General features: G+C 46.9%; 1 protein-coding gene and 1 long non-coding RNA gene across 2 annotated transcripts in view; one reads left to right on the top strand and one right to left on the bottom strand.

Moving 5' to 3' along the window:
• LOC120386640 (carboxyl-terminal PDZ ligand of neuronal nitric oxide synthase protein-like) overlaps positions 1–22,949 on the bottom strand; it is a 60,730-nt gene extending 37,781 nt beyond the window's left edge. The window contains exons 1-2 of the mRNA XM_039506099.1: positions 22,773–22,949; positions 14,379–14,450 (exon numbers count right to left, since the gene is read on the bottom strand). Coding sequence (XP_039362033.1) covers positions 14,379–14,450; positions 22,773–22,877 — 177 coding nt within the window. The 5' untranslated portion in view covers positions 22,878–22,949. The remainder of the gene's footprint in view (positions 1–14,378; positions 14,451–22,772) is intronic.
• LOC120386641 overlaps positions 752–24,941 on the top strand; it is a 34,576-nt gene continuing 10,386 nt past the window's right edge. The window contains exon 1 of the long non-coding RNA XR_005589831.1: positions 752–1,374. This is a non-coding gene — a long non-coding RNA (uncharacterized LOC120386641). The remainder of the gene's footprint in view (positions 1,375–24,941) is intronic.

The following is a 24,941-nucleotide window of genomic DNA, read 5'->3' as shown; positions in this document are numbered from 1 at the left end:
TCCACCAAAAGGTTGTGGGGGTTTTGTTGTTGTTGTTTTTTTTTAGGATAGAAATGTGTAAGTGCTGCTAAGAGACAAAGGAAAACAGTCAGTGAGGTGACCAGTGGACATGAAAGCAGCAGGGGCAGCTTTTCACTTGTACCCAGTGTCATACCATAATTAAATGTCCCCAAAGGGTAGACAGAAGGTTGTATTTTATCGTGGATTCCTGATGTCGTATACAAAAGCAGTCTACTTCCTTCCCCTCCCCCATCATGATTTATGAGCTGGGAATAGTTTGTTCTCTATGGCAGCTATATAAGGCTGGGTGTAGGCTCTGCAGATGCAAGTTTAATTAAAAGCCTATTCCCTTTGCCTTATGACAATATGATGGTATCTTAACTACCTCTCAAAAGCAGCAGCTGCATAAACTGCTCTAGGTTTAGTCTGAGATATGGCCCAGGCAGTTGTTCCAAATGGTTTCAGAGATACCTTCCAGGTTTCTAAAAAAATTTTCTGCAATCAGCTTAGAAATGAAAATGTCACCATAAAACTAGTTAGGAAGCTTTTATCTGAAATACACTCCAGTCAATCCATGTGCATAATGGGCTACCAGCTAAACAACAAGGAAGTCTTCAGTAGGAGTGTAATAGAACACATTTGCCCCTTTAAGAGCAGCTGCCACTATTCCTGGTGCTTGGCCTTTATGGGAATTCTGGGAGATGTAGTCCCAAGAAGGACCCTGGGTATAGTAGGCTGCTTCAAGGCATGCTGGGTAAGAGTGGGTAACTCTATATAAAGTGGCCTGTGGCTCAGTCAAAAAAGAATGGCAGGGAGCTGGAGTTGCTGAGAGAGCATAGGAGAGGGGTGTTCTCTCTAGACAGTGGGAGGGGTAGCTAGGAGGGAAGCAAAGGAGGATAAGCTGTACAAGTCCCACAGGGACAGGCTATAACAGTGAAGGAAGAGGCCTGGGGACCACAGTAATGGTGAGGGTTTGAAGCCTGGTGTTAGCACCTGTCTTTGTTTAGAGGCCCCAGGCTGGACCAAGGGAGGGAGGAAGTTACACCATCAGCTCCATCTGCCTCCCCTAGAGAGACTAGGAGAGACCCTGGTGGGAAAAGGACTATCAAGCTGTTAGTTGTGGAAGGGTGAAGAAGCTGACTCTGACCTGAGTCCTGCATCGAGGGGGAAAGCTAAGCACGCAAAGGGTTGAAGGATTATTGCACACTTCTGCCTCAGGTGGCTGCAGAATGGATTTTGGTTGTTTGGGGAGGACTCTCTAGTCTAGCTGGAAAGCCATGTTATTCCATCACAAGGGAACACACTAGACGACACTGTAGCAAGAGGGAGATCAGCTACAGCTCGAGACTGAGGCAGCAAGCTCCTTGCAGAAAGGTAAGCACCTGCGACAGCGGGGTTCTCTTGAATACAGCATATGGAAGCCCACGGGAGCTGGGGCTATTACTTCTGTTCCCTGCACTAAGACAAACAAAACATGTCTGTGGCACAACAGATACTCAGAAAAGCACCTGCCTCTCTAGAGCAGGATGCTGGAAAAATAGTAGCCTACACGTTCAATGTGGGTACTCAACTACCTCTAGCAACTAATGCATCCTGTAAAGGGAGGGCCACAGAATAAAGTAGGAAAAGTTGCTGTTGTGGATCTAGAGAAATGAGGTACAGGCCCATGGCAACAACAAGGCAGCCTGTAGGCTATAAAGTGGGGGTGTGGGCATGGGCATGGACATCTCCAGGCACAAATGCTACAGTCTCTCATGCAGACTTGTCTATGTGAAGGCTTAGCAGAACTTGATTTTAATTTTTTTTTAATTCTGATGGATAAATGTCTGTTTATTCTTAAGCAATTTTTGAGAGTAGCAATTTTAAATTTTCACAGTTGCAGGCTCTGAGTAATACAGAGAATTCTTGCCCAGGTGTGTGTCTGGTGGGTTTTGCCCACATGCTCAGGGGCTAACTGACTGCCATACTTGGGGCTGGGAAGGAATTTTCTTCCAGGTCAGATATACAGAGACCTTGGGGGGTTTTCACCTTCCTCTGCAGCATGGGGCCTGAGTCGCTTGCTGGTTTGAACTAGAGTAATTGATGGATTCTCTGTAACTTGTAGTCTTTAAATCTGGACTCAAGGACTTCAGGAACTCGGCCAGAGGTTATGAGCCTACTACAGGAGTGGATGGGTGAGGTTCTGTGGCCAGCCATGTGCAGGAGGTCAGACCAGATGATCACAATGGTCCCTTCTGGTCTTAACATCTAGGAGTCTATGAGAAATTCTGGGGGAGTCAGACAATTATTTAACAAAAGTAGAGGCTGAGCCTCAGCGTTAAAGCTTTACAAACTGTTAACACACAAATTGTCAATATCATATGTCAAAATATACAAAGTAAATATCCTTAAATCAACCAATAGAACCGGTTCTTACTACTCCTCCACTACTCCTCCTGTAACAAGCCTAATTCAAAAGTCTAAATCACTGGATTTTTGCCTCTAAATTCTCAGGCAGCATTTCTTACTTTGCCTAGATGTACAGAATGTTCCTGTAAATTTCAGTTGTTATTGATGGAAATTATTTCACTGGACACACACAGACAAAAGTGACGTTTATTAACATTTACCAATAAAAATCTAATCCTTCCAAGCCTATCTATATGGTAACTACACTCTGCTGCCCCATTGGGGTACCATCCCCCTGGGCTTGGAGAGCTAGCTGGGATTCCCTTCAGGGTCTGTTAATAATCTTAATGGACTCCAGGGTTTCATGCAGGATACCCCCATCCACAAAGGCTTTGAAAATGCAAAGGCCATTCTGCCAGGATTCCAGCAACTGTATTGTCAGCAATCATGGTGCCATGTGGGAGACTCAGGAGCTGTAGCTGCAACGACTAAAGGAAAACTAAATCTGGACTGAGGGATCTAAGCTAAATATAGCTGCAATTAACATTTAATAGCCTAAAAAAACCAGTCACTGTATTGGCCAGGTCCCTTAAAAGTGTAACAGATTAGCCTAATCATATGTGACAGAACCCTTTAAACTGCATTAAATCCTGTCACTCTGCATCTGATAGGACCTTGCATGTCCCTGTGAGGTGTTACTGATTCTTTACACCATTTGAGACTGCAGAGATGTTCAGCATGCTAGCCTGAGTGACTCACAAGGCCAGCAGATGGGTCCCAGGGTCAGACCTACTGGACAAGGAACTGGGTGACTGTTCTACTGGCTGCAATAGAGAAGCACACGCTGCAGAGAAACACCCTGCATCAAGTCAGCCTGCTCTGTGCTGTTGGCTCTGATTCCAGGATGTCACTTCTGCTACCCCCGCCTGTTAGTCTGGGTGACTAACTGTCCTTTTCTAGTGCTGCAGCTTTGCTTCATCTAGTGGGATATTGATTTTGATAGTGCTCATCAATGTGTCTATGAGACAGAGCAGATGGCAAACAACACACCAGGCCGAGGTGCGCTGTCCACAGGGGCAGGGGACAAAAGGCATCAGGGAAGGCGTGTCAGTGCAGCTAGAGGAGAGATTAGATGGGAGATGGAGCATACAGCCATAAGAAGTGATGGGAGACAGGAGGAGAAAAGGAGTCCAATTGATGTCAGAATCCCCCATCCAAATGACACACATTGTTAACCTAACTAACAGCATAGTGCCAGTTACCCATGTCGTCCTGTCCCCCAATGTTTGTTCCCATCCCTCATTACAGAGTCGTCTTGACTTGGGATCTGGGATCCGAGGCCTTTGTTTTCAGAAGTGACCATTTAGTGTGGGAACCCCAAATTGAGACATCTTAAAAGGCCTGATCTCTAAAGGGTGGGAATTCAGCACTTTGGGTTCCTACGAGTGTCTCAAGCTGGACACCCCAAAATAGAAGTACCCCAAAACTGCTAGTCCCCTCTGAAGATTCAGGCCAGTGCCTGAAGTGCCATGCACGTTTATTCCTACCTCTTTTGTACAACACCATACAGTAAGAAATGTTAGATCGGTTCTAGTCTTTCAATCTGAATATTTTATTAGGGGTCTGGCTTAAAGGTAGAACCTAGATGGTGCTCAAAATGAAACAGCCTTTCCAGATTTTATGGGGTGGTGGAGGGGAGAAGACTCTGCAGTACTTTGACACAGCAACATTGTCTCTGTCCTGCACCCTCCTAGGGGAAGGGAGACTCTTCTATTTCTCTAAGAGCTCTCGGTTACCAAAAGACACCCCCTCCTCCTACTCCCCCCACCCCACCCCACGTCTGCAGCTACTACCCTATGATGGATACAGCACTAGGGACCAAAAAGTCAGCATAACCCTTCTAAAAGCTGAGCAGCGGCCTTAACAGGAGTCTTGTGTTCTGGGCATGGCGTGAGGGCTTGGTTCTTAGAACTGTGCATTCTTGCTCTCACTCAGGGAAACTTGTGGTTTCCTGTTCTAATCTGGGAAACCACACTGGTCTCCCCTGACCTCGCCGCACAAGGTGCAGGTCTCAGGCAGCGGTTTCCACACATAGGCAGCTGTGGGCTTTTTGGTTAGTTTATAGTGGAGCAGTGTAGAAAAACTGAACACGCAGGCCAGTGAGGTGGTGGTGAGTGTCTGATCCCTCCTGAAGCACTTGCCTCACCTCCCATTACAGACCCGCTTTCTCTGCCTGCACATCTTGCCGCTGTAAATATGAATGCGGATCAAGAACTACAGCAGTTAAGGTGCCCATCTGCCCCACTACTGTGTCGCTTTTTCCCGTTCAAGGAGGTGCCACGGAAAGAGAGTCTGACACCAATAATTATCAATGGACTCAGGGAAGAAGCTAGCAGTGCCCTATCTCCTCCTCTGTCTGTACAGCACCCAGCGTGATAGGACCCCAGGTCTTGGCTGGGCCTTCATGCGCTGCCAGTACAAATACACAAGTCTGGGTTATTCTCTCTGCAGCAGACAAGCAGTGGTTCTCAGCATGGCCTGCAAAGTGGGTACTGATGGCCCGAGAGAGATGGATGTCACATGATGCTAATGCTGCTTTCCAGCTCTATGATCTATTAGTTAAAACTGCATAAGAACGGCCGTATTGGGTCAGACCAAAGGTCCATCTAGCCCAGTATCCCATCTGCTGACCGTGGCCAATGCCAGGTGCCCCAGAGGGAGTGAACCTAACAGGTAATGGTCAAGTGATCTCTCTCCTGCCATCCATCTCCACCCTCTGACAAACAGAGGCTAGGGACACCATTCTTACCCATCCTGGCTAACAGCCATTAATGGACTTAACCTCCATGAATTCATCTCGTTCTCTTTTAAACCCTGTTATAGTCCTAGCCTTCACAACTTCCTTTTATTTGTTTTAAACCTGCTGCCCGTTAATTTCATTTGGTGGCCCCTAGTTCTTATATTATGGCAACAAGTAAATAACTTTTCCTTATTCACTTTCTCCACATCACTCATGATTTTATATACCTCTATCATATCCCCCCCTTAGTCTCCTCTTTTTCAAGCTGAAAAGTCCTAGCCTCTTTAATCTCTTCTCCTATGGGACCCGTTTCAAACCCCTAATCAATTTAGTTGCCCTTCTCTGAATCTTTTCTAATGCCAGTATATCTTTTTTGAGATGAGGAGACCACGTCTGTACGCAGTATTCAAGATGTGGGCGTACCACGGATTTGTATAAGGGCAATAAGATATTCTCCGCCTTATTCTCTATCCCTTTTTTAATTACTCCTAATATTCTGTTTGCTTTTTTGGCTGCCGCTGCACACTGGGTGGACGTTTTCAGAGAACTATCCACAATGACTCCAAGATCTCTTTCCTGATCAGTTGTAGCTAAATTAGCCCCCCCATCATATTGTATGGAAAAAATAATCCCAACTATACAATGTGCATTACTTTACATTTATCCACATTAAATTTCGTTTGCCATTTTGTTGCCCAATCACTTAGTTTTGTGAGATCTTTTTGAAGTTCTTCACAGCCTGCTTTGGTCTTAACTATCTTGAGCAGTTTAGTATCATCTGCAAACTTTGCCACCTCACTCTTTACCCCTTTCTCCAGATCATTTATGAATAAATTGAATAGAATTGGTCCTAGGACTGACCCTTGGGGAACATCACTAGTTACCCCTCTGCATTCAGAAAATTTACCATTTATTCCTATCTTTTGTTCCTTGTCTTTTAACCAGTTCTCAATCCATGAAATGATCTTCCCTCTTATCCCATGACAACTTAATTTACGTAAGAGCCTTTGGTGGGGGACCTTGTCAAAAGCTTTCTGGAAATCTAAGTACACTATGTCCACCGGATCCCCCTTGTCCACATGTTTGTTGACCCCTTCAAAGAACTCTAATAGATTAGTAAAACATGATTTCCCTTTACAGAAACTATGTTGACTTTTGCCCAACAATTTATGTTCTTCTGTGTGTCTGACAATTTTATTCTTTACTGTTGTTTCAACTAATTTGCCCAGTACTGATGTTAGACTTACCAGTCTGTAATTGCCAGGATCACCTTTAGAGCCCTTTTTAAATATTGGCGTTACATTAGCTATCTTCCAGTCATTGGGTACAGAAGCTGATTTAAAGGACAGGTTACAAACCACAGTTAATAGTTCCGCAATTTCACATTTGAGATCTTTCGGAACTCTTGGGTGAATGCCATCTGCTCCCGGTGACTTGTTACTGTTAAGTTTTATAAGTTAATTCCAAAACCTCTTCTAGTGACACTTCAATCTGTGACAATTCCTCAGATTCGTCACCTACAAAGGACGGCTCAGGTTTGGGAATCTCCCTAACATCCTCAGCCGTGAAGACTGAAGCAAAGAATCCATTTAGTTTCTCCGCAATGACTTTATCGTCTTTAAGTGCTCCTTTTGTATCTCAATCGTCCAGGGGCCCCACGAGTTGTTTAACAGGCTTCCTGTTTCTGAGGTACTTAAACATTATTACCTTTGGAGTTTTTGGCTAGCTGTTCTTCAAACTCCTTTTTGGCTTTTCTTATTACATTTTTACACTTAATTTGGCAGTGTTTATGCTCCTTTCAATTTACCTCACTAGGATCTAACTTCCACTTTTTTAAAGATGCCTTTTTATCTTTTTCTGCTTCTTTAACATGGTTGTTAAGCCACGGTGGCTTTTTTTTTTAGTTTTTACTGTGTTTTTTAATTTGGGGTATACATTTAAGTTGGACCTCTATTATGGTGTCTTTGAAAAGTGTCCATGCAGCTTGCAGGGATTTCACTCTAGTCACTGTACCTTTTAACTCCTGGCCCATGTCAGCAATGGCTGGAGTTGCCACAGGGGTATTTCCAGCTTGTAAATGGGAAGGGAGGTGTCAACAAGATTGACAGCATGACCTGTACTAACAATCGGCGAACTGCTGAAGTAACCCACACTAACGCAGTGTGTCTGTCCCCTTCTGCCTCTGAGGCATTACCTGAGAATTTTGGCTTCTTTTCATAGAATTTGCTAAGTCATCTAATCCAGTCCCCTGCTCTGAGGCAACTTTAAGTATTATCTAGACTAGTGTTTCTCAACCTTTTTTGACACCAGGGACCAGCTTGCTGCATTCCTAAACTGTGTCAGGGAGCTCGCAAGGACTGGTGCTGGTCCATGGGGCAGTCATTGAGAAATGCTGATAAAGACCATCCCTGACAGGTGTTTGTCTAACCTGTCCTTAGACATCTCCAATGACAGATTCCATAACCTCCCTAGGTAATTTGTTCCAGAGTTTAACTATTCTGACGAAGTTTTTCCTAATGTCTGACCTAAATCTCCCTGGCTGCAATTTAAGCCCATTTCTTCTTGTCCTGACCTCAGTGGTTAAGGGGAACAATTTGTCACCCTACTCTTTTTTGGGGAGGTAAAAGGGAAACACCCTACAGCAGCTTCTGGCAGCACAACATCCCTATCCAGCAACAGCGCCGGTCATGCAGCTGCATAGTCTTGTACAGGTGCAGGTGCCCTGTATGCGCCATGCAAGAGAAGTTTCACACACTTCAGGTCTGAACTCCAACCACCACAGAACCAGCAGTGTCATGAAAATGAGGAAGTTGAACAGGCTGCAAAGACCAATCAAGGAATCCCAGTGTCTTGTTTGTTTGTTTTTTCACGTTTGGTTTGAGCTACAGGGCTGCAAGCTGTAAACACCACAAAGCTGGCAGGGAAATCCAACCTAGCTCCAAGCATAACAACTCAGGAAGGAGTCGCTGGGAGCCAAAAAAATGAGATTTTTGGAAGCATCTGTGCAACAGAAAAACAAACACTCTCCTCCCGGTAGGTGTTCTATTTGCCAAGCTAAAATTAAACTAAGAAGCTTTGAGACTATCCATGACAATTTTACTGGAGTTTTACTGAAATTCTGAGACAGAGTATTACTTAAAAAACCACCACACCAGTCTGAGCTCTTCCTGTCCAGCTCAGAGTCCTGCCACTCATCGGCTATTTGCAGGCTTTCCCGATCAATCCATAAGAGCTGGTTTAGACTAAGGGCAGGTTAATACTTCAGGTAGGAAACCTGGCATTAAAATGCAAGAATTATTCAAGACACTTGCTAAAAACATGGAAACAGAGCTAGTATTAGCAAACTGGCAATGATAAACCAGATTGGGATTTCTTGCGTTGTAATTCCAAGCAAAAAAACAAACAAAAACCAAACCAACCTCAGGAATCTATTCAGTGCATCTTCTGAGGGTTTGTAAGTGTGCACCTGTTTCTTTGCGGTTTCAGTTGTTAAAGACTTAACAGCCTATCTTGAGAAGCCTAGAGTTATCAGAAGGAAACAGGAGGAGGAATACGCCAGTTTGGAGGTTTAACTTTTTGTTTGGATGTTAGTAATGCACGATGGAAGCAGTGTCAGTAAATTGCTGCCTTTACAAATAAGAGGCTTTATGTTAAACCTCCAACACTGGTGTTATGGCTTCTTTCTAGATGTTGAGACAAACTTGCTTAGAACTCCAATAGCCACAGGGGTCTACGTATCAAGTTTGAAATCTATAGACTACTGGCACATAAATTCAAAGTAGATAACTGGAGAGCCACACAGCTGAATGTGAGTTGTTAGAAGTCTGCTCCGCACGTATGTTGCGGATCCTACGATGCTACTCAGAAGAGGAGTTTGAACTCGTGTTCCTAGGCCACTCTTCATCCCAAAAAGGTGGCTGCATTTCAGTAATTCTGTATCAGTCTGAAATGCTTTGGCATCTCAAAAAATGTAAGATGACTTGTTGTTACTATACATATTTGGTAGTGTTCAGAGACTCCAGGATCTACTGTAGGCAGGAGAAAAGGAGAGGGGTTATGCCAGGGGTGGGCAAACTATGGCCCGCTGGCCACATCCAGCCCTCGAGCTCCTGCTGAGGAGCAGGGTCAGGGGCTGCTCCATGTGTGTGTGCCACAGCTCTGTGTTGCTCCCAGAAGCAGCGGCATGTCCCCCCTCCAGCTCCTATGTTTAGGGGCAGCCAGGGGGCTCTGCGCACTGTCCCCACCCCAAGTACCACCCCCACAGCTCCCATTGGCTGGGAACTATGGCCAATGGGAGCTGCAGGGGCAGCACCTGCGAATGGGGCAGTGTGCACAGCCACCTGGCTGTGCCTCCATGTAGGAGCTGGAGGGGGGGGGACATGTGGCTGCTTCCAGGAGCTGCTTGAGGTAAACACCACCCAGAGCCTGTACCCCTGAGCCCCTCTTGCACCCCAAACTCCTGCCCCAGCCCTGATCCCCCTCCCCGAACCCCTCAGTCCCAGCCTGGATCATCCTACCACAGCCCAAATCCTCATCCCCCAGCCCCACCCCAAAGCCCACACCTCCAGCCAGACCCCTCACCCACCCCCCTGCCCCAGCCTGGAGCCCCCTCCTGCACCCTGAACTCCTCCTTTCTGGCCCCACCCCAGAGCCTGCACCCCCCCAGCCAGAGCCCTCACCCACTCCAGCACCCCAACCCCAATTTTGTGAACGTTCATGGCCCCCATACAATTTCCAGATGTGGCCCTCAGGCCAAAAAGTTTGTCTACCCCTGGGTTATGCTCGTTGCACTTCTGGGCTCTGGTGTGCTGCCATCGGCTAAGTCTATGCCCCACCCCCAAACCACAGAGAGCAAGCCAGTGACGCATCAGCTGTCAATTATGATGCTCTTTGAATCTTAAATCCCACTGCCCTGAGAAGGGACCGTAGCTGTTCCTAGGCCTGCTGAGTGCTGACAGACTGCAGAGGGAGAGACAGCTCTGCACTGGAAGGAGATGCCGCTTTGCCATTCATACCATCCACACGCACACACCCCAGTGGGTGGGGAAGACTCAGTTTTGCACATCGTAGGCCCCATGATCTTTGTGCTACCATTCCTAGAGTCAAATACCCCTTCCACAGCCCTAGCTTCCCCACAACTACCTTCTTACAAATAGCAGGCCCAGTTCTGCCCTAAGACCTGCACTCCTCTCCCAAGGACTTCAGGGAGAGCCTCACCATTGCACAAGGGCAGAACCTTGCCCATTAGCTTCGTTCTAGAAGGCATAAGGGAGCAGGGATGACAGATACACCCGCCCCCAAGAGATTTGCTGCATCACTTTGATTTATTCTGGCTCACGAGAATGAATTTTCCTTTGACTCATGCAGAAAGAAAATGTTTGCAATTACCCCCCTGGCTTTCTGGAACTCCAGGAATGTCATGTCACCTGCAGTTCTCATGCAGCTCAATCAACTCCAACACTCTCAGAATAAATTACAGCCTCTGCACGTGGCAAGGGCTTGACAGCAAAAGAGAAAGTGTTGCAGGCTCTTAGGCGATGTCTACACTATGGACACATAATTAAACGATGTCCACCCGGCGCTTTTGTTGGTGAAGCTTATGTCAGGGTTTGGGGGTTTTTCCCACGTCCCTGACCAACAAAAGTTTTGCTGACAAAAGTGCTAGTGTAGACAAAGCCTTAGACCTGGAGTGCCTCAGGCAATGGAACAAAAGTTATGCAGCTATTGTGTGACACTCATTCCCCAGACCACAGGTTCTGTGCAGCGTCACCACTAGAAGCACTCTCTCTCCTGGACTGGATGGCTACAGCTGCACTAAGAACTAGTGACCAAGCAGCGGTTGGAACTAGATATGCCTGTCAGTGCATCATATTCCTGGTTCTACTTATTATTCAAGTACTAAATGAATTTCATCACCTTCTTTGTCAGTGTAGGAGGGGGCAGGGGATTAGCTTGAACCCAGAGGATCATATGGCAACTATATGCAGCTAATAATCTAGGGGGAGGATTAGGAAATCTTAAATGTATGACTAGCACTGCATAATGAAAAACTAAGCAGAGAAAATGGCAGTTGCCCCTGCTCTACCTACTGTATTTGCCTGAGGTTTCTCTAACTGAGGAAACATGAGCTGCAACAAGGTTTTTCAGTTTGTCTTGCAAATGGAATCTAGTTTCATAAGTACAAACAAAAGGAATGCCAATAACTCAGTGATAGGATCTGTTCAGTGAGAAATATGGATTTAATGTTTACCACTTAAAGTTGTATAAAAAGCCTCTGCCTCATAAGAACAGCTTGTGGTTTTAGCAGACCAATGTTAGATTCATGAATGAGAATCTCAGATAGCCAAAAATCCTGGGCAGTTGCTAACTGGCTTATTTGTGCACAACAACAATATTGTGTGTATCCTAAACTCTGCAGACAGACTGGTCTGCTGAGCTGGAAGAGCACACCAATGGATTAGTGTCACTGGGTCTGTCTCGTATATTTCATTTGTGGCTTTAGCTGCAAGTCTGCAGCAGCCATATGCAGAATGCGGAGGCGGGAAGGGGTGGAGACTTTCTGAGCAGCTAGATCAGGGGTCGGCAACCTTTCAGAAGTGCTGTGCCGAGTCTTCATTTATTCACTCTAATGTAAGGTTTCACGTGCCAGTAATACATGTTAACATTTTTAGAAGGTCTCTTTCTCTAAGTCTAGACTATAACACTAAACTATTGTTGTATGTAAAGTAAATAAGGTTTTTAAAATGCTTAAGAAGCTTCATTTAAAATTAAATTAAAATGCAGAGCCCCTCGGACCGGTGGCCAGGACCCGGGCAGTGTGAGTGCCAGTGAAAAATCAGCTCGCGTGCCGTCTTCGGCACTCATGCCATGGGTTGCCTACCCCTGAGCTAGATGCATGAATTGCTCCCTCCTTCTAAGTCTCCATGCAACTCTAGGTGGGATGACGCCATTGAGTTTAGCGTGTGATAAATAGCCCGTGTTGTCCCCCCTGCCCCTATAGCGAGCTAGCAGTTCGCCCCGGCTGGAGATTCAGGATTGTCCATAGACATGGAGTAGGGATTCAGTTTCAAACCCCATATACAATTTTTTTTCCAGAAATGAGTGACTGGACTAACCAGCTCTGCCACAGCCCGGAAAAATAAAAAGCGGGGTGGGGCTGGCTGACTCTGGGGATTGGGACACTGAGCTTCTCATACAGATGACTGGTGCCCATCCAGGGCGGCAGCACCCTATGCGAGTTTGTGGCCTCTGTTCAGAACCACTAGGCAATCGCCCACATCCCAGCTGGCTCGCTCTGTTGCCAATCTTGGTGGAAGTGGCCTCACTCCTTCAGGTCACAGGGGAGGCTTGCATTGTATACCCCGTCTTATGGCTAGACAACACCAATCTCTGCTCTCGTCACTCCGGAGCCTCTCACAAGCACTAGTTTTGTATGTACCCATTTTCCCTTAATAGCCTTTGATGTCCCAGATGCCTTGTCTGCATAGATTGCAACCTGCCAAGGACAGGGTAGGACGTCTTAGAGTTTCCCAGCGTTGCTCCCAGCAGTGGAGCCGTGCTGGTCGCAGCACTGACAGGATGCTGGCATTTCAGGAGGCTGCAGTTTAAAGAGTAATAGTCACCCATGGCCTGTCGCTGTACCATGTTCCTTCCACAGGGACAGCTGCACTGGCAGGAGAGCTAAAGAATTGGGGTGTAGACCAGGCCTCCGTATGCAAGTTAGCACTAAACAGCCACTACCTTTCTTCAGTGTTCCTATTATGCTGTCTGCACAAGTATCCCTCTCAAAACAACCTGTTCCTCATCCTCTAGAGAGAGATCAGTGCTAGTTAACTTTTCAGTAGAGCAGCAACCTCTGCTCCACACAGCTCGGACGTGTCTGGATACGGTCCTGCTGTACAGCGTACACACGAGGGAAAAGGGAAGTCCTGCCTTTAAACAATGGGCTGAGGTTAAAAACCCCAAACAGAATAGCTGCTTTAAAATACAGTGCGATAAAGCTGCAACTCAGTCACCAGATTAATCAGTTGCATCCACGAGAGCAGAGAGGCATTGTCACATGCTTCCCAACACCCAAGCATGTTGCTGCACTGCCAGAATTCCCTGATAGATATTAAGCCATTCATCATGCTGATAGCAGGTGCTCAATCAGCAGCTGTCCACAGGAACAGGAATTAAAACACCTTTATTTTATTTTTTAAAAATAGCCACTAAAGGATCAGAAATGAACCTCTTCTGCAGTGCAATTTTAAATCTGACAGGCCAAAAAGATGATGCAGCCCAAGATATACTACTATTCACTGCAGCTTCCAAGCTGCCCCACTGGCCCCCATCCGTTGCCTCTTTGCTATTAACTTCCACTTTTAAGATAAATAATCTGGCAATTTAGATTGCCACTGCACTGTGTCCTTTATGAGCAGGAGCTATGTTAATAGTCTCTGGGCAGGCAGGAGGCAGGGAATCTCATTTCTGCACTTGGCTGGAGATGAATAAATCAACTCTCCAGCTGGTTACAGGCAAAGCTTTAAAAAAAAAAAAAAGCCATTTTAAATTGTTAGATTTTTAAACACCAAAAGAAAACCAGGATAATCCCTTTTTGAAGGCTTCAAATGCACAATTCAAAACCTACTTCAGCTGAAGTTAGACATTTATGAACAGTCTCTGGATTAAACACCCCAGTATTTCAGATGGGTATGAATATAATAAACATGGAGACTGTCAGAGCAGCCATCAGTGCTACTTCTTGGATGGAGGCTTTGAGAAAATCAACCTGCACTTGAGAAACTTCAAAACTGGTCTGAGACAGATATTCCAATAACTTTGTAGAGGAAGAAAAGTGAAATCTCACCAAATCTTTGTTAAAATAAAAATTTGCAAAAGAGAAATGTGGGGTGTGTGAGGTCCAGAGAGGAAAACAGAAACCTTACGTAACTCAGTGGAGGTGGAGCTGGTTTCCTCTCTCTGCTTTGGAGAGGAAAGTTGGGGAGGACAGGGTGCTGGATCTAGTCCTTGTATGTCTCAGGAGCGTGGCTACAAAGCCATACAAGAAAACCAGTCAAATTGCTCAAATTCCAGCGGTTAGAAGCAGAGGGGTCTGGGGAAGGGCAGCACAGAGCAACTACACCTGCATATTTCCATTCAAGGTAACCTGCCATGAGCAGTGGGTACTCGGGCTCCCAGTCAGACTCACCCGAATCCTTCTCATGGCTGCTACAATCTCCACACGGCTGTTGGGTCTCGGCACATCCAGGCTACCGATGTACTGAAAGACAGAACAGTGGTGAGATGGTCTTAAAAAATTGCAGTGAAGGAGTCACAACGTCTTCAAAATGAACAGCACCTTTGACTGATAATTAACCCATGAGTGGCTGGGCAGTTAGACTCCTCTGACTCCTGTCAGCCATTTCTGTCAGCACCTACAAGGAGGATCCCTGGCAGGTATCAATGGATCCTTAATGCCAGGTTTAAGCCCTTGAGCTCTTCCAGTTCTAGAAACGCCTGTAGATACATTAGACATTAAATTTGCATCATCCCTCTAAAAGCTAGCCCCTCTCCTGGAAGCACGATCCAGATTAATGGATCCATTAGAGACCCTAATACTTTGCACTAGAGCAAGGAGGTTACTGCTGGCAAACACAACCAGAGGGACAGCTGCTAGCCAAGTACTACACACACTGCATCTCCCCCAACGTTGGTCCCTATCATCCCCTCACCAAGAAAAGCTTCTTGAAAACCTCAGAATGCCAGGCATCCCCAAGGATTGGGGCTAGTGCATGGCTCTGTGGCAACTGGCTTTGATGAGGAGCAATGTGTCTGCATCCCTGGTAGACACCCTTCGTTGTCTCTGCTGCGCGTCTCTGGACATCAGTTGCCTTTTTGCTTGCTTGGCCTAGCAGAATTCCCTAGCTGATCCTGGACAACGTGCCAGAACTGGTATTCTGGGCTGGCCCAGCCTGTCAATAACTAGGAGCTAATGGGAGCTGCAGCCCTACATTTCCACCGGGAACAGCAAGTTGCGCAGCATCCTGTAACAAGACAGCAAAACTTACATTTGCAGCATTAGCACCTCCGTCTGCTGAACAAGGGCTGCTGAAGCTCAAGGCAGATGGTAAGTTCCAGGTCCAGCATGGAAACCTGCCCACAACCAATTAACAAACGCAGCCTTCTGTATCCTGGCTACCTATAGTCCTGCCCATGGGCTTGGATGGCATCGGGACCATATACATTGGTCATACGCTTGCTTTGGACAAAATGTAGCTTAACAGCCTACCTGATACAGCAGGCGCCAACCCTCCCACAGAGGTTTCCCCTGTGGTGACAGCACTGCTACCTTATGCTCAGTCCCAACCTGCCCACACTTGTGTGCCAACCCGGCCAAGTGAAGGTATCTGAACGGTGACAGGAAGGGAGGACTCTGCTGCAGGACAGGGGGACTCATGATGGCATATAGGACGGGACGAATATGCAGAAGAGCAGAGTGCTGCCCACAAAGCCACCAACCAAAGCAAGCCAGTGCAGTGCTTGAGATCCAGGCTGCCCTTCTGCCCCAAGCAATGGGGGAAATCCCAAACAGCCCACAGGCAGAGCAGTTTGTGTGTGGCACAAAGGGTAGGGAACGCTCCACGGGGCCTCTGGCTCATCTGCAGCCTAGCTGACTGGAAGGGGGAGCGAAGGGAGACTAGCCTGAGTCAGCCAGTAAACAGAAGCAGAACCGAGTGGGCGATCAGCATCCTGTCAGTGCTGGGGAGTGCGGGTTGCTGTCCTCCGACCATATGCTGTGGAAGTCAGACAGCTGGAGTGAGGGAGTCCGATTCCAAAAGCCAGTTCAATGTGTCAGCATTAGCATTCTCTCATCGGTGGAACATGCAGCCCCCATGGCAGGCAGCCTGCCTTCCTCCCCAACATTAATCAGGGCCGCTGGTGCTGACAAAGCTCAGCCTCCATGTATAAGAGGGTTTGGCTTGTGAGTCTAGAGGAAGTTTTGTGGCCAGCAAGTCAGGGAAGCCCCCATGGAAGCTCAGCAGGCAGCTCCTGCTCTTCCTAAAGAGCAGCCCATGGCTCTCACAGGGCATGCTGACATCTTTATGGGTTTTTGAGATCACTGATGCAAGAGTTGCAGCTGGCAAGACCCAACGGCTTGTAGAGTTTTATTTTGCAAGCTTGCATTCAATGAAGAGCTCTCCACACAGACTGGCAGTCTTAGCTCAGTATTTACTGCTCTTTCAGCTGCCTAGAAATAAGCACTGCAAGCATCTTGAAAGGTCATCTCATTTCCCTACACCATCTGTAAACGGCTCCACATCTTCTACAGGCATGCCATTTTGAAACTACTTACAGCAACCACTCGGTGAGCCACAAGAGAGATCCAGGCCCCAGAGTATCACTACTTGGGGTCCGTGGGGAGGGAAAGAACTAGCTTTTCCTCCCCCCCTTTCTATAGTGGCAAAGGTACATTAACATCCCAAAATGGGATCTGTTTGGTTTGCCCCATTCACAAAGGGCCATGGTCTATAGGGAGATGCATGAAAAAATTCAATGTAATGCAATAGGCTGGCACTTTGCAATCTTGCTGTCAGTAGGCAATGGGGAGAGAGCCAGTGGCTAAGAACACTTCTGTTGGCTTTGCTCTCAGACCCTGCAGCCAGGTCCCAATCCTGCAAACTGATCCATGTGGAATCTCCATCCTTAGAGGTTTTTAAAGCCCAGCTTGACAAAGCCCTGGCTGGGATGATTTATTTGGGGTTGGTCCTGCTTTGGGCAGGGGATTGGACTAGATACCTCCTGAGGTCTCTTCCAACCCTAATCTTCTATGATTCTGTGTTTGCCTATGGAGAGCCCCTTAGAGTTCACCAGGGGCTCCACCCAAGTGTAAGGCTGCTCACCTGCAGCTTGCAGTACCCAGGTCTTACATGGCCAAGTGTGTGCATTGAGAGTTCATCCCTAAAGATCTGAAATATAAACTCACTAATATAATGCAATGTGGCCTGGTACTTACAACCTGGAAAGAATCAGAGATCAGAAACACTACCAATAAAACAAATGTCTTGCACAAGCAAGCTAGATAATTAATAAGCTGGTCATTAAGAGGCACAGCCAGACTGCTGTACCTACAGCGAGAAACTGTTAACTGGAAGAGACAGACCCTATAGTAGGACTAAATAAGCATGTTACTAAGGTAATACAAACTTCATCTGTGAGGGTGGAAGAGGAGAGTTGGGCAAGTAGCTGGATACCTATGGCGCTATCTACTCTCTCAATAGCATGGTAGTCCTACAGCTGGCTGACTGCAGGTGCCTGTCCTACCCATTAGAAATGCAAATTCATTTCATAGTAACTTTTAAAAGTTCCTTAAGGTAACAGCTTTTCGCCTGTCAAGGTGGCATCCAGTATAGCAGCTGTTCTGTTTTAAGCATTCAAAATACTGTATCTCCCTGTCCAGCAAAGCTAGATTTTTATACAAGCAATTGAGAATTTAAACAGATCTCTCTCCCACATCCTCTTTACATCTACAGCTCCTTCAGCAGGACAACTGAATTGCACAACAACATTTGTAAAGCTTTATTTGAATGCATTCCCTTTCCTTACAGCTCGGGGGAGGGGAGAAATGAATTCCATTTCTAATCTGTCAGGCCACCTGCAAACAAACTAGAATTACTCCTGCAAAATGCAATTCATTTTGTCAGCTAAATTATAAACTCATTCCCCCTGCACTGACTACAGGAAGTCTATTACAATGAAGTCATTTACTCAAAGGCAGATGTAGTCATGCCTGGACATTTTTCATGATCAATATAAAGTCCCTGACAATGATATCAGGAGTTCTTCAGATCCTGCCCCAAGATTACTTCTATTTAAATTAACACTTGGCCTTCTGTAGCTTTTCCTGCAGCATAGTGGGTCAAATGGGCCAAGATACTAACACGGAATTTAGCACAATGGCCATTACTATGTTGGTATCCAGGGAAGTATTTTTTCTAACTATTAAGCTCCTTGAGGCAGGGTCATGTACCCTTATGTGTCTGAACAATTCCCCAGTCCAAGTGGAGCCTCTGAGTACAAATGCCCATGATACATATACTATTAGAATCATAGCACTAGAGTTCAAGGCCAGAAGGGACCATTAAATAATCTAGTCTGACCTCCTGTACAGCACAGGCCACCACTACCACCCAGCACCCACTGGCACTTGCCATAGACAGAAAAGTACTAAGGACATGATGCAAAGTCCAGTGCAGTCAACGGGAGCCTTTCCAGATCAGTTCCCAAGTGAACTGCACGGGAAAGTTTCCAAGCTTTAAAAGATGCTAGACTTCCAAAAACAGCTACACCAAAAAAAAAAATCTAGTGCAAACCAGTTTAATCTGAGCATAACTGCACAGCCTCAGTGACCTTTTGCTATTTTTCCCTCCACACTTCCTCTGCTCAAAAGCACTATAAGGTAATACATTTTGTTGGCATGTTTTGAAGTTCCTTTGCTTTTTTTTTTTTTTTTTTTTTTTTTTTTTAAAAAGCTCACTTGCAGAGAGAAACATATTTTGAATGGGGCTGAAACTAGCGTGGGAACAGCAGGTTCAGAACACTAATGAAAGATGGACAGGCAGAAAGCCTTTTAGATCTTGTTCATGGTTTATTACCCGTGACACCAACACTAACACATGTGACTTTACTAGCCATGTAAGTGCATTAGAACTCCAGTTATGGCGATTTAGTACCAGCACCCACCTGCAGCTCCAAATTAAAGCCCAGCGGCCAAAAATGCTGAAGTGTCTATTGATAGTAAGAGTGCAAGGCCACTCAAAAGTCCAAGGTTGGGAGGCAGCCATGTCCCAGCACCTCTAGGACGGCAAGGTCCTGAAGCTAGGCACCCAACATTCAAGGCACCTAAAGTCAGTGAACACTTTGGAAAGTATTGGCCTCAATGTTTTAACGGGTAAGGGGGCTGAGGACCCCAGTGCACTGACATCTCCTGAGCCTTCGGCCTTCTGCAAAGCTCACGCCCTAGCTGTTCAGTTTGTACCTGGCTCCACTCTGCACTTCCACGTTACATGTTTTAGCCAAATGCCTCCTTGAGCTACAGGACGGTAGATGCCTCGCAACTGCTCTTGCATACCAGCAGCCAAGTCAGTGAGAGCTTCTCTTCCTCTTCCCAACCAAGCGCTGCCTGATCAAGTCCATTCTTTTCAGCACACCGTGTGTTAAGTGACTTCAATGGGAGCCTGCCCATTATCTGATTACAGTAAGACCGTAACTATCATCATCATCATCATCATGTTCCTATAACGCCTCTGGCATTTAGAGCTCTTCCACTCCTGTCTCTTTCTGGCAAGTCTTTCAGTGGTTTGCCAGCTGTGCCTCAGGTTTTTCAGCTCAGCTTCCACAGCTCTTCGCCATGTTGTTTTCCGGCAGCCTCATTTTCACTTGCCTTCAGGTGTCCATCTTATTGCTACTCTGGTGATGGAATCAGTTTCCATCCAAAGCACATGACCAATCCATCTCCAACGCCTCTTAGAAATTATGGTGCTCAGATCCTCTTGGCTGCACTGTATCAATAGATCTTGGTTTGAGATTGTTCTGGGCCAAAAAGATACAGAGGATTTTTCTGCGGCAGGCTGTATGGAATTAAGACAGTTTGGACATGTCATACTTTCAACACTACTTTATAGTGCAGAATGCTGGGGAATGAGAAAGTATGCAGCTCTGATAAATCTTGAGTTTGGTTTTGATGTTGTATTTTGATGATTTCCAGACGTATTTAAGCTCCTGAAGGTGTTCCTGGCTTTACTGATTTTGTTACAGACGTCCTGGCCGATGGTGCTGCCCAAGTATGTGAATGTTTCTACATTGGTGAGAAGATGCCCCTCTATCCGTACTGGTGATGGTGAGGCAATATTAAAGGTCATGATATCGGTCTTATTGCGGTTGATTTTCAGTCCAATTTGCTGGCTGAATGCATTGAGTTGAGTTGGTTTTTCTTGTATATGGTGTTGGGTATGTGGTAGGAGAGTAACATCATCTGCTAAGTCCAGGTCTTCAAGGAATGAGAAGAGTGTCCATTCAGTGTCTCTTGGCATGTCTTCTGTTGTATGCTGCATTACCCGGTCAATGGGAATGTTGAAGAGGATTGCAAACCTGACACACCCTGGACATACTCCTGTTTTGACTTCAAACTGAACTCACTGTCATCAACATGTAAAGTTGAAATAGAAGCTTTTGATGACGTTGATTATACGGAAAGGAATTCCATATGCTCGCAGAATGCGCCATAAGCTGGTCCTGTGAATGCTATCAAAAGCCTTCTCAAAGTCTATGGAATTTATGTAGAGTTGCTGTTGCCATTCTAAGCACTGTTCTATTATGTTTCATAGAATGAGGATGTGGTCTGTGCATCCACGCCCTTTCCAAAAACCAGCTTGCTGTTTTCTGAGAACACTATCAATTGCCTCTGATATATGCTGGACTATGATCTTATATAATACCTTGCTTGGCACAGATAAAAGTGCAGAAAGCCTTCGTTCTGCAGTTAAAGAACAGGTTTCAAGTACCTGCAGACCTTGATGAACATAAGAACGGCCGTACCGGGTCAGACCAAAGGTCCATCTAGCCCAGTATCTGTCTCCTGACAGTGGCCAATGCCAGGTGCCCCAGAGGGAGTGAACCTAACAGGCAATGATCAAGTGATCTCTCTCCTGCCATCCATCTCCATCCTCTGACGAACAGAGGCTAGGGACACCATTCTTACCCATCCTAGCTAATAGCCATTTATGGACTTAGCCACCATGAGTTTATCCAGTCCCCTTTTAAACATTGTTATAGTCCTAGCCTTCATAACCTCCTCAGGTAAGGAGTTCCACAAGTTGACTGTGCGTTGTGTGAAGAAGAACTTCCTTTTATTTGTTTTAAACCTGCTGCCTATTAATTTCATTTGGTGACCCCTAGTTCTTGTATTATGGGAATAAGTCAATAACTTTTCCTTATCCACTTTCTCAACATCACTCATGATTTTATATACCTCTATCATATCTCCCCTTAGTCTTTTCTTTTCCAAGCTGAAGAGTCCTAGCCTCTTTAATCTTTTCTCGTATGGGACCCTCTCTAAACCCCTAATCATTTTAGTTGCCCTTTTCTGAACTTTTTCTAGTGCTAGAATATCTAGAATGAAGAGATGGGGAATGCAGATGAGGAGATCAACAAGCAGTGGGATGAAGTAACATCAATGTATAAACAGAGTAGTGAAGCCTGTCTACACTACAGGTAGAAGAGAAGGAAGGAGTGGATTACACCCAGCACATGGAACGCTATAGAAACCCGATGAGCCCTGAAGAAAAAAGTTTTAGATGCAAAATCCCAGAAGCTAAAGGACAAATACCATGAGCGGCATAGCAGGAGGTCTTTGTGAGAGCGAACAAACAGCATCATATTGATAATTTGGCAACACAAGCAGAGGATGCAGCTGCTCATAGTGAACAAGGAACTCTCTACAAAATGACAAAAAAAATATAATGCCACTACATAAATCCATGGTACACCCACACCTTAAATATTGGGCGCAGTTCTGGCTGCCCCCTCTCAAATTAGATATATTGGAAGTGGAAAAGGTACAGAGAAGGCTAGCAAAAATTATGACAGGCATTGAACAGCTTCCATATGAGGAGAGATTAAAAAGACTGGGACTGTTCAGCTTGGGAAAAAGACAACTAAGGAGAGATATGAAAGCTGACTATAAAATTACAAATGGTGCAGAGAAAGTGAACAGGGAAGTGTTATTTACTCATAACACAATAACCAGCAGTTACCCAATGAAATTAACAGGTAGCAGGTTTAAAACAAACAAAAGGAAGCATTTCCTCACACAACGCCCAGTCAACCTGTGGAACTTGTTGCCATGGGATGTTGTGAAGGCCAAGACTATAACTGGGTTCAAAAAGGAATTAAATATATTCATGCAGGATAAATCCATCAATGGCTATTAGCCAAGATGGTCAGGGATCCAACCCCATGGTCTGGCTGTCCTAAGCCTCCAACTGCCAGAAGCTGAGACTGGATGACGGGATGGATCACTTGATAATTGCCCTGTGCTGTTGATTCCCTTTGAAACATCTGATTTTGGCCCTGGTCGGGAGACAGGATACCGAGCTGGATGGACCATTGGTCTCACTCAGCAGAGCCACTCTTATGTAACCCAGACTATACCCCACTACGGGCTGGGGGAAATGGAGCAGCAGAACTCTGCTCCTGTAACTCCCCAGGTCGCGATAAGGGAATAAAGTCACTTGATCCAGAGCAGAGAGTCCACCCCGATGTCCAGCCCAGCTACCGCGGTCTGATTGTACCACTGCCCTTCCCTGCTCTGCCCCCCTAACTCCCTCCCCCCGGCTCCTCTTGGAGCACAACGGGGCCACACGCCCGCCCCGCTGCTTTGCAAAGCCGGCTCGGCACTGTCGGACCGGCGAGCAGCCGGGTCTCCCCCCGGCACGTGTATCCCGGGGGCACCAGAGCCCTGCTCCGCACTGTCCCCCGCCCCGGGGGAAGGGGCCGGGGCCTCCCGGGGCCGGGCACCGGCAGCAGGGGAGGGGGCCCGGCTCACCTTGGCCTGGAAGTGGATCCCGTGCTGGAAGGCGTCTTCGTTGTGCAGGGGGACCCGCGAGTCGCAGCCATCGTCCACCAGGTTGTACCTGTTCTTCACCGGCATCTTCCCGGGCGCTCAGGCGGCGGCGGCGCCCCCCAGCCCCGGGGCATCGGCCGCTGCCGGCCCCTCGGCTCCGCGCGGCGGGCCCCGAGCCCGCGCCAGCGCCGCGCAGCCCCGGTGCCAGGCGGCGGGGCTGGGGCCGCGTTTTGAATGAGATTCCCCCGGCTGCCCGCGGCGCCTCCCGCCCATTGGCCCCAAGTTCCCTCACGTGACGGGCGGGGGCGGGGCTGGCTCCAGCGGGGACCGCGGGCGGGAAGGGGGGGATATGGCCCTGCCCAGCAGCCCGGCCCCCACCCCTGGCCTGGCCGTTTCCCCAGCCAGCTCCCTGTGGGTCAGCTCCTGAGCCCGCCCAGAGGGGACATGCAGGCACCTGTCCATGGCATCTGCTTCCCGCTCAGGGCCCTGGCCGCCCGGCCTCCCGCATCCCCCCAGCTGGCAGGACGGAACCTGGCGCAGACCCGCCTCCCTCTGCTTTCCGGTCGGTTCGGAGCCGTTTCGCTTTCTCCTTTCCCTGCACTAGCAGCGCGCTGCCAGAGCCGGTGGGACACGTTACCCCTTTACAAAGAGGCTTTCTGCGCCCGTCCGGAAAACCAGTAATGGGGACATTTCTAATGGAGTTTAGCCTTCTGGAATCTTGTCCTGCAAACTCTGCACTGGGGGCGTGCTGGCCTGAGAGCGTCCCGTTAAATACAAACACATGACTGACCATAGTAGTAAGGATCTGACTGAAAAAGCACACAAGGAGCCTGAAACTGAATTGTTAGCTCACCTTATGGTGGAAGTGAAATTTACATCATGGGGCAATTTGTCCCATGGCACCTTAAAACAGTGGATGAGGTGAGCTACGGTGCTAGAGAAGTGGCAGGATGAGTTAAGGATGGAATATCCACCGTAATTGATCTGTCTGTCTTTTCTCTGTTTTAAACCGTACATCTGTTATTTTAACACTGGTTTTAGTGTGTGCCTTTTTCCCTACTGTGTACAACTGTGCAAAAAATGATGGAGTCTAAGGCCGTGTCCACACTACAACTTCTAGCCAAGGTTGTAACCAGATATGGCAGGTTCTACCCATGTTTCCTATCAATTCACAATATGGCTAAGGCTCTGTTAATAACCACACCAGTGTAGCACCCCTGCCAGAGGCAGAGTGTCACATGGCTGACTTCCCACAGGTGCTGAACCAGTTACAGGTTCTTGCAGTGAAGGATCTTTGCCATCTTTGTGCAACCAGTTTGGCTGGTCCTCCCTCCTTCCAGCCTTTTCTGAGGTAGGGCATCCCATGGTGTATTGTGTCACACCTTGCTGAGGTTGCTGTGTAGTGCCTATCCCTTGCTGAGGCAGTGTGAGGTAGCTGTCCAAATTTCCCAGGATGAACTTACGCAAACAGCAGATGCACAAGCATGGTTGTGATGATGACAGAAAAGCTGAGCCATTTCATGTGCAACTTTCTAAGGCAACCCTGTCACTAATCAGTTGCAAAATCGGGTTTGAAAGGTGTAAGTTGAATAGGGCCTAAAAGTCAGAGACATGCTTATCCCTGGGGTAACTCTATTGATTTCAGTAGGGCTGCACCAGGAATTAATCTGGGCCCTTGTTTATTAAGTGAGTGACTATAACCTTTTATCACACAAACAATATCACCATGCTTAAATATGATCACACACTGTACTCTCTGTGATATCTATTTTAACAAGAGAGAGTTGGTTTTTTTTAATGTGTAGAATTCAAGATATGGAGCTTGATCAGTGATATCATAACAGGGTATCTCGTTCGAAAACCACAGAGGATGCGGGGTTCCCATTACTGAACTGTAACCTTGTGACTGATACTGCAAGTGTGCCGGCTAACTGATAAATCAAAGGATATATATTGCCAAGTGGTTGTTCTTGATGTTCTGGTCTCAGATCCTCTGCCAGGACATCTATATTATTGCAAGAGTTATGACAACAGTCCTTCGCTTTGCCAGCCTGGACCTACCTCCTCCCATTCAGTTACGCACACTTTATGCCACAGTGGAGGCTGTGCTGCTCCAAGTCTCACTCCCATGACTGCGATTGGCCCAAATGG

The sequence above is a fragment of the Mauremys reevesii genome, linkage group 19, assembly GCF_016161935.1.
Source record: "Mauremys reevesii isolate NIE-2019 linkage group 19, ASM1616193v1, whole genome shotgun sequence".
NCBI lineage: Eukaryota > Metazoa > Chordata > Testudines > Geoemydidae > Mauremys > Mauremys reevesii.
The sequence above is the reverse complement of the archived record's forward strand: the minus strand, read 5'-3'. Positions and strand labels throughout refer to the sequence as shown.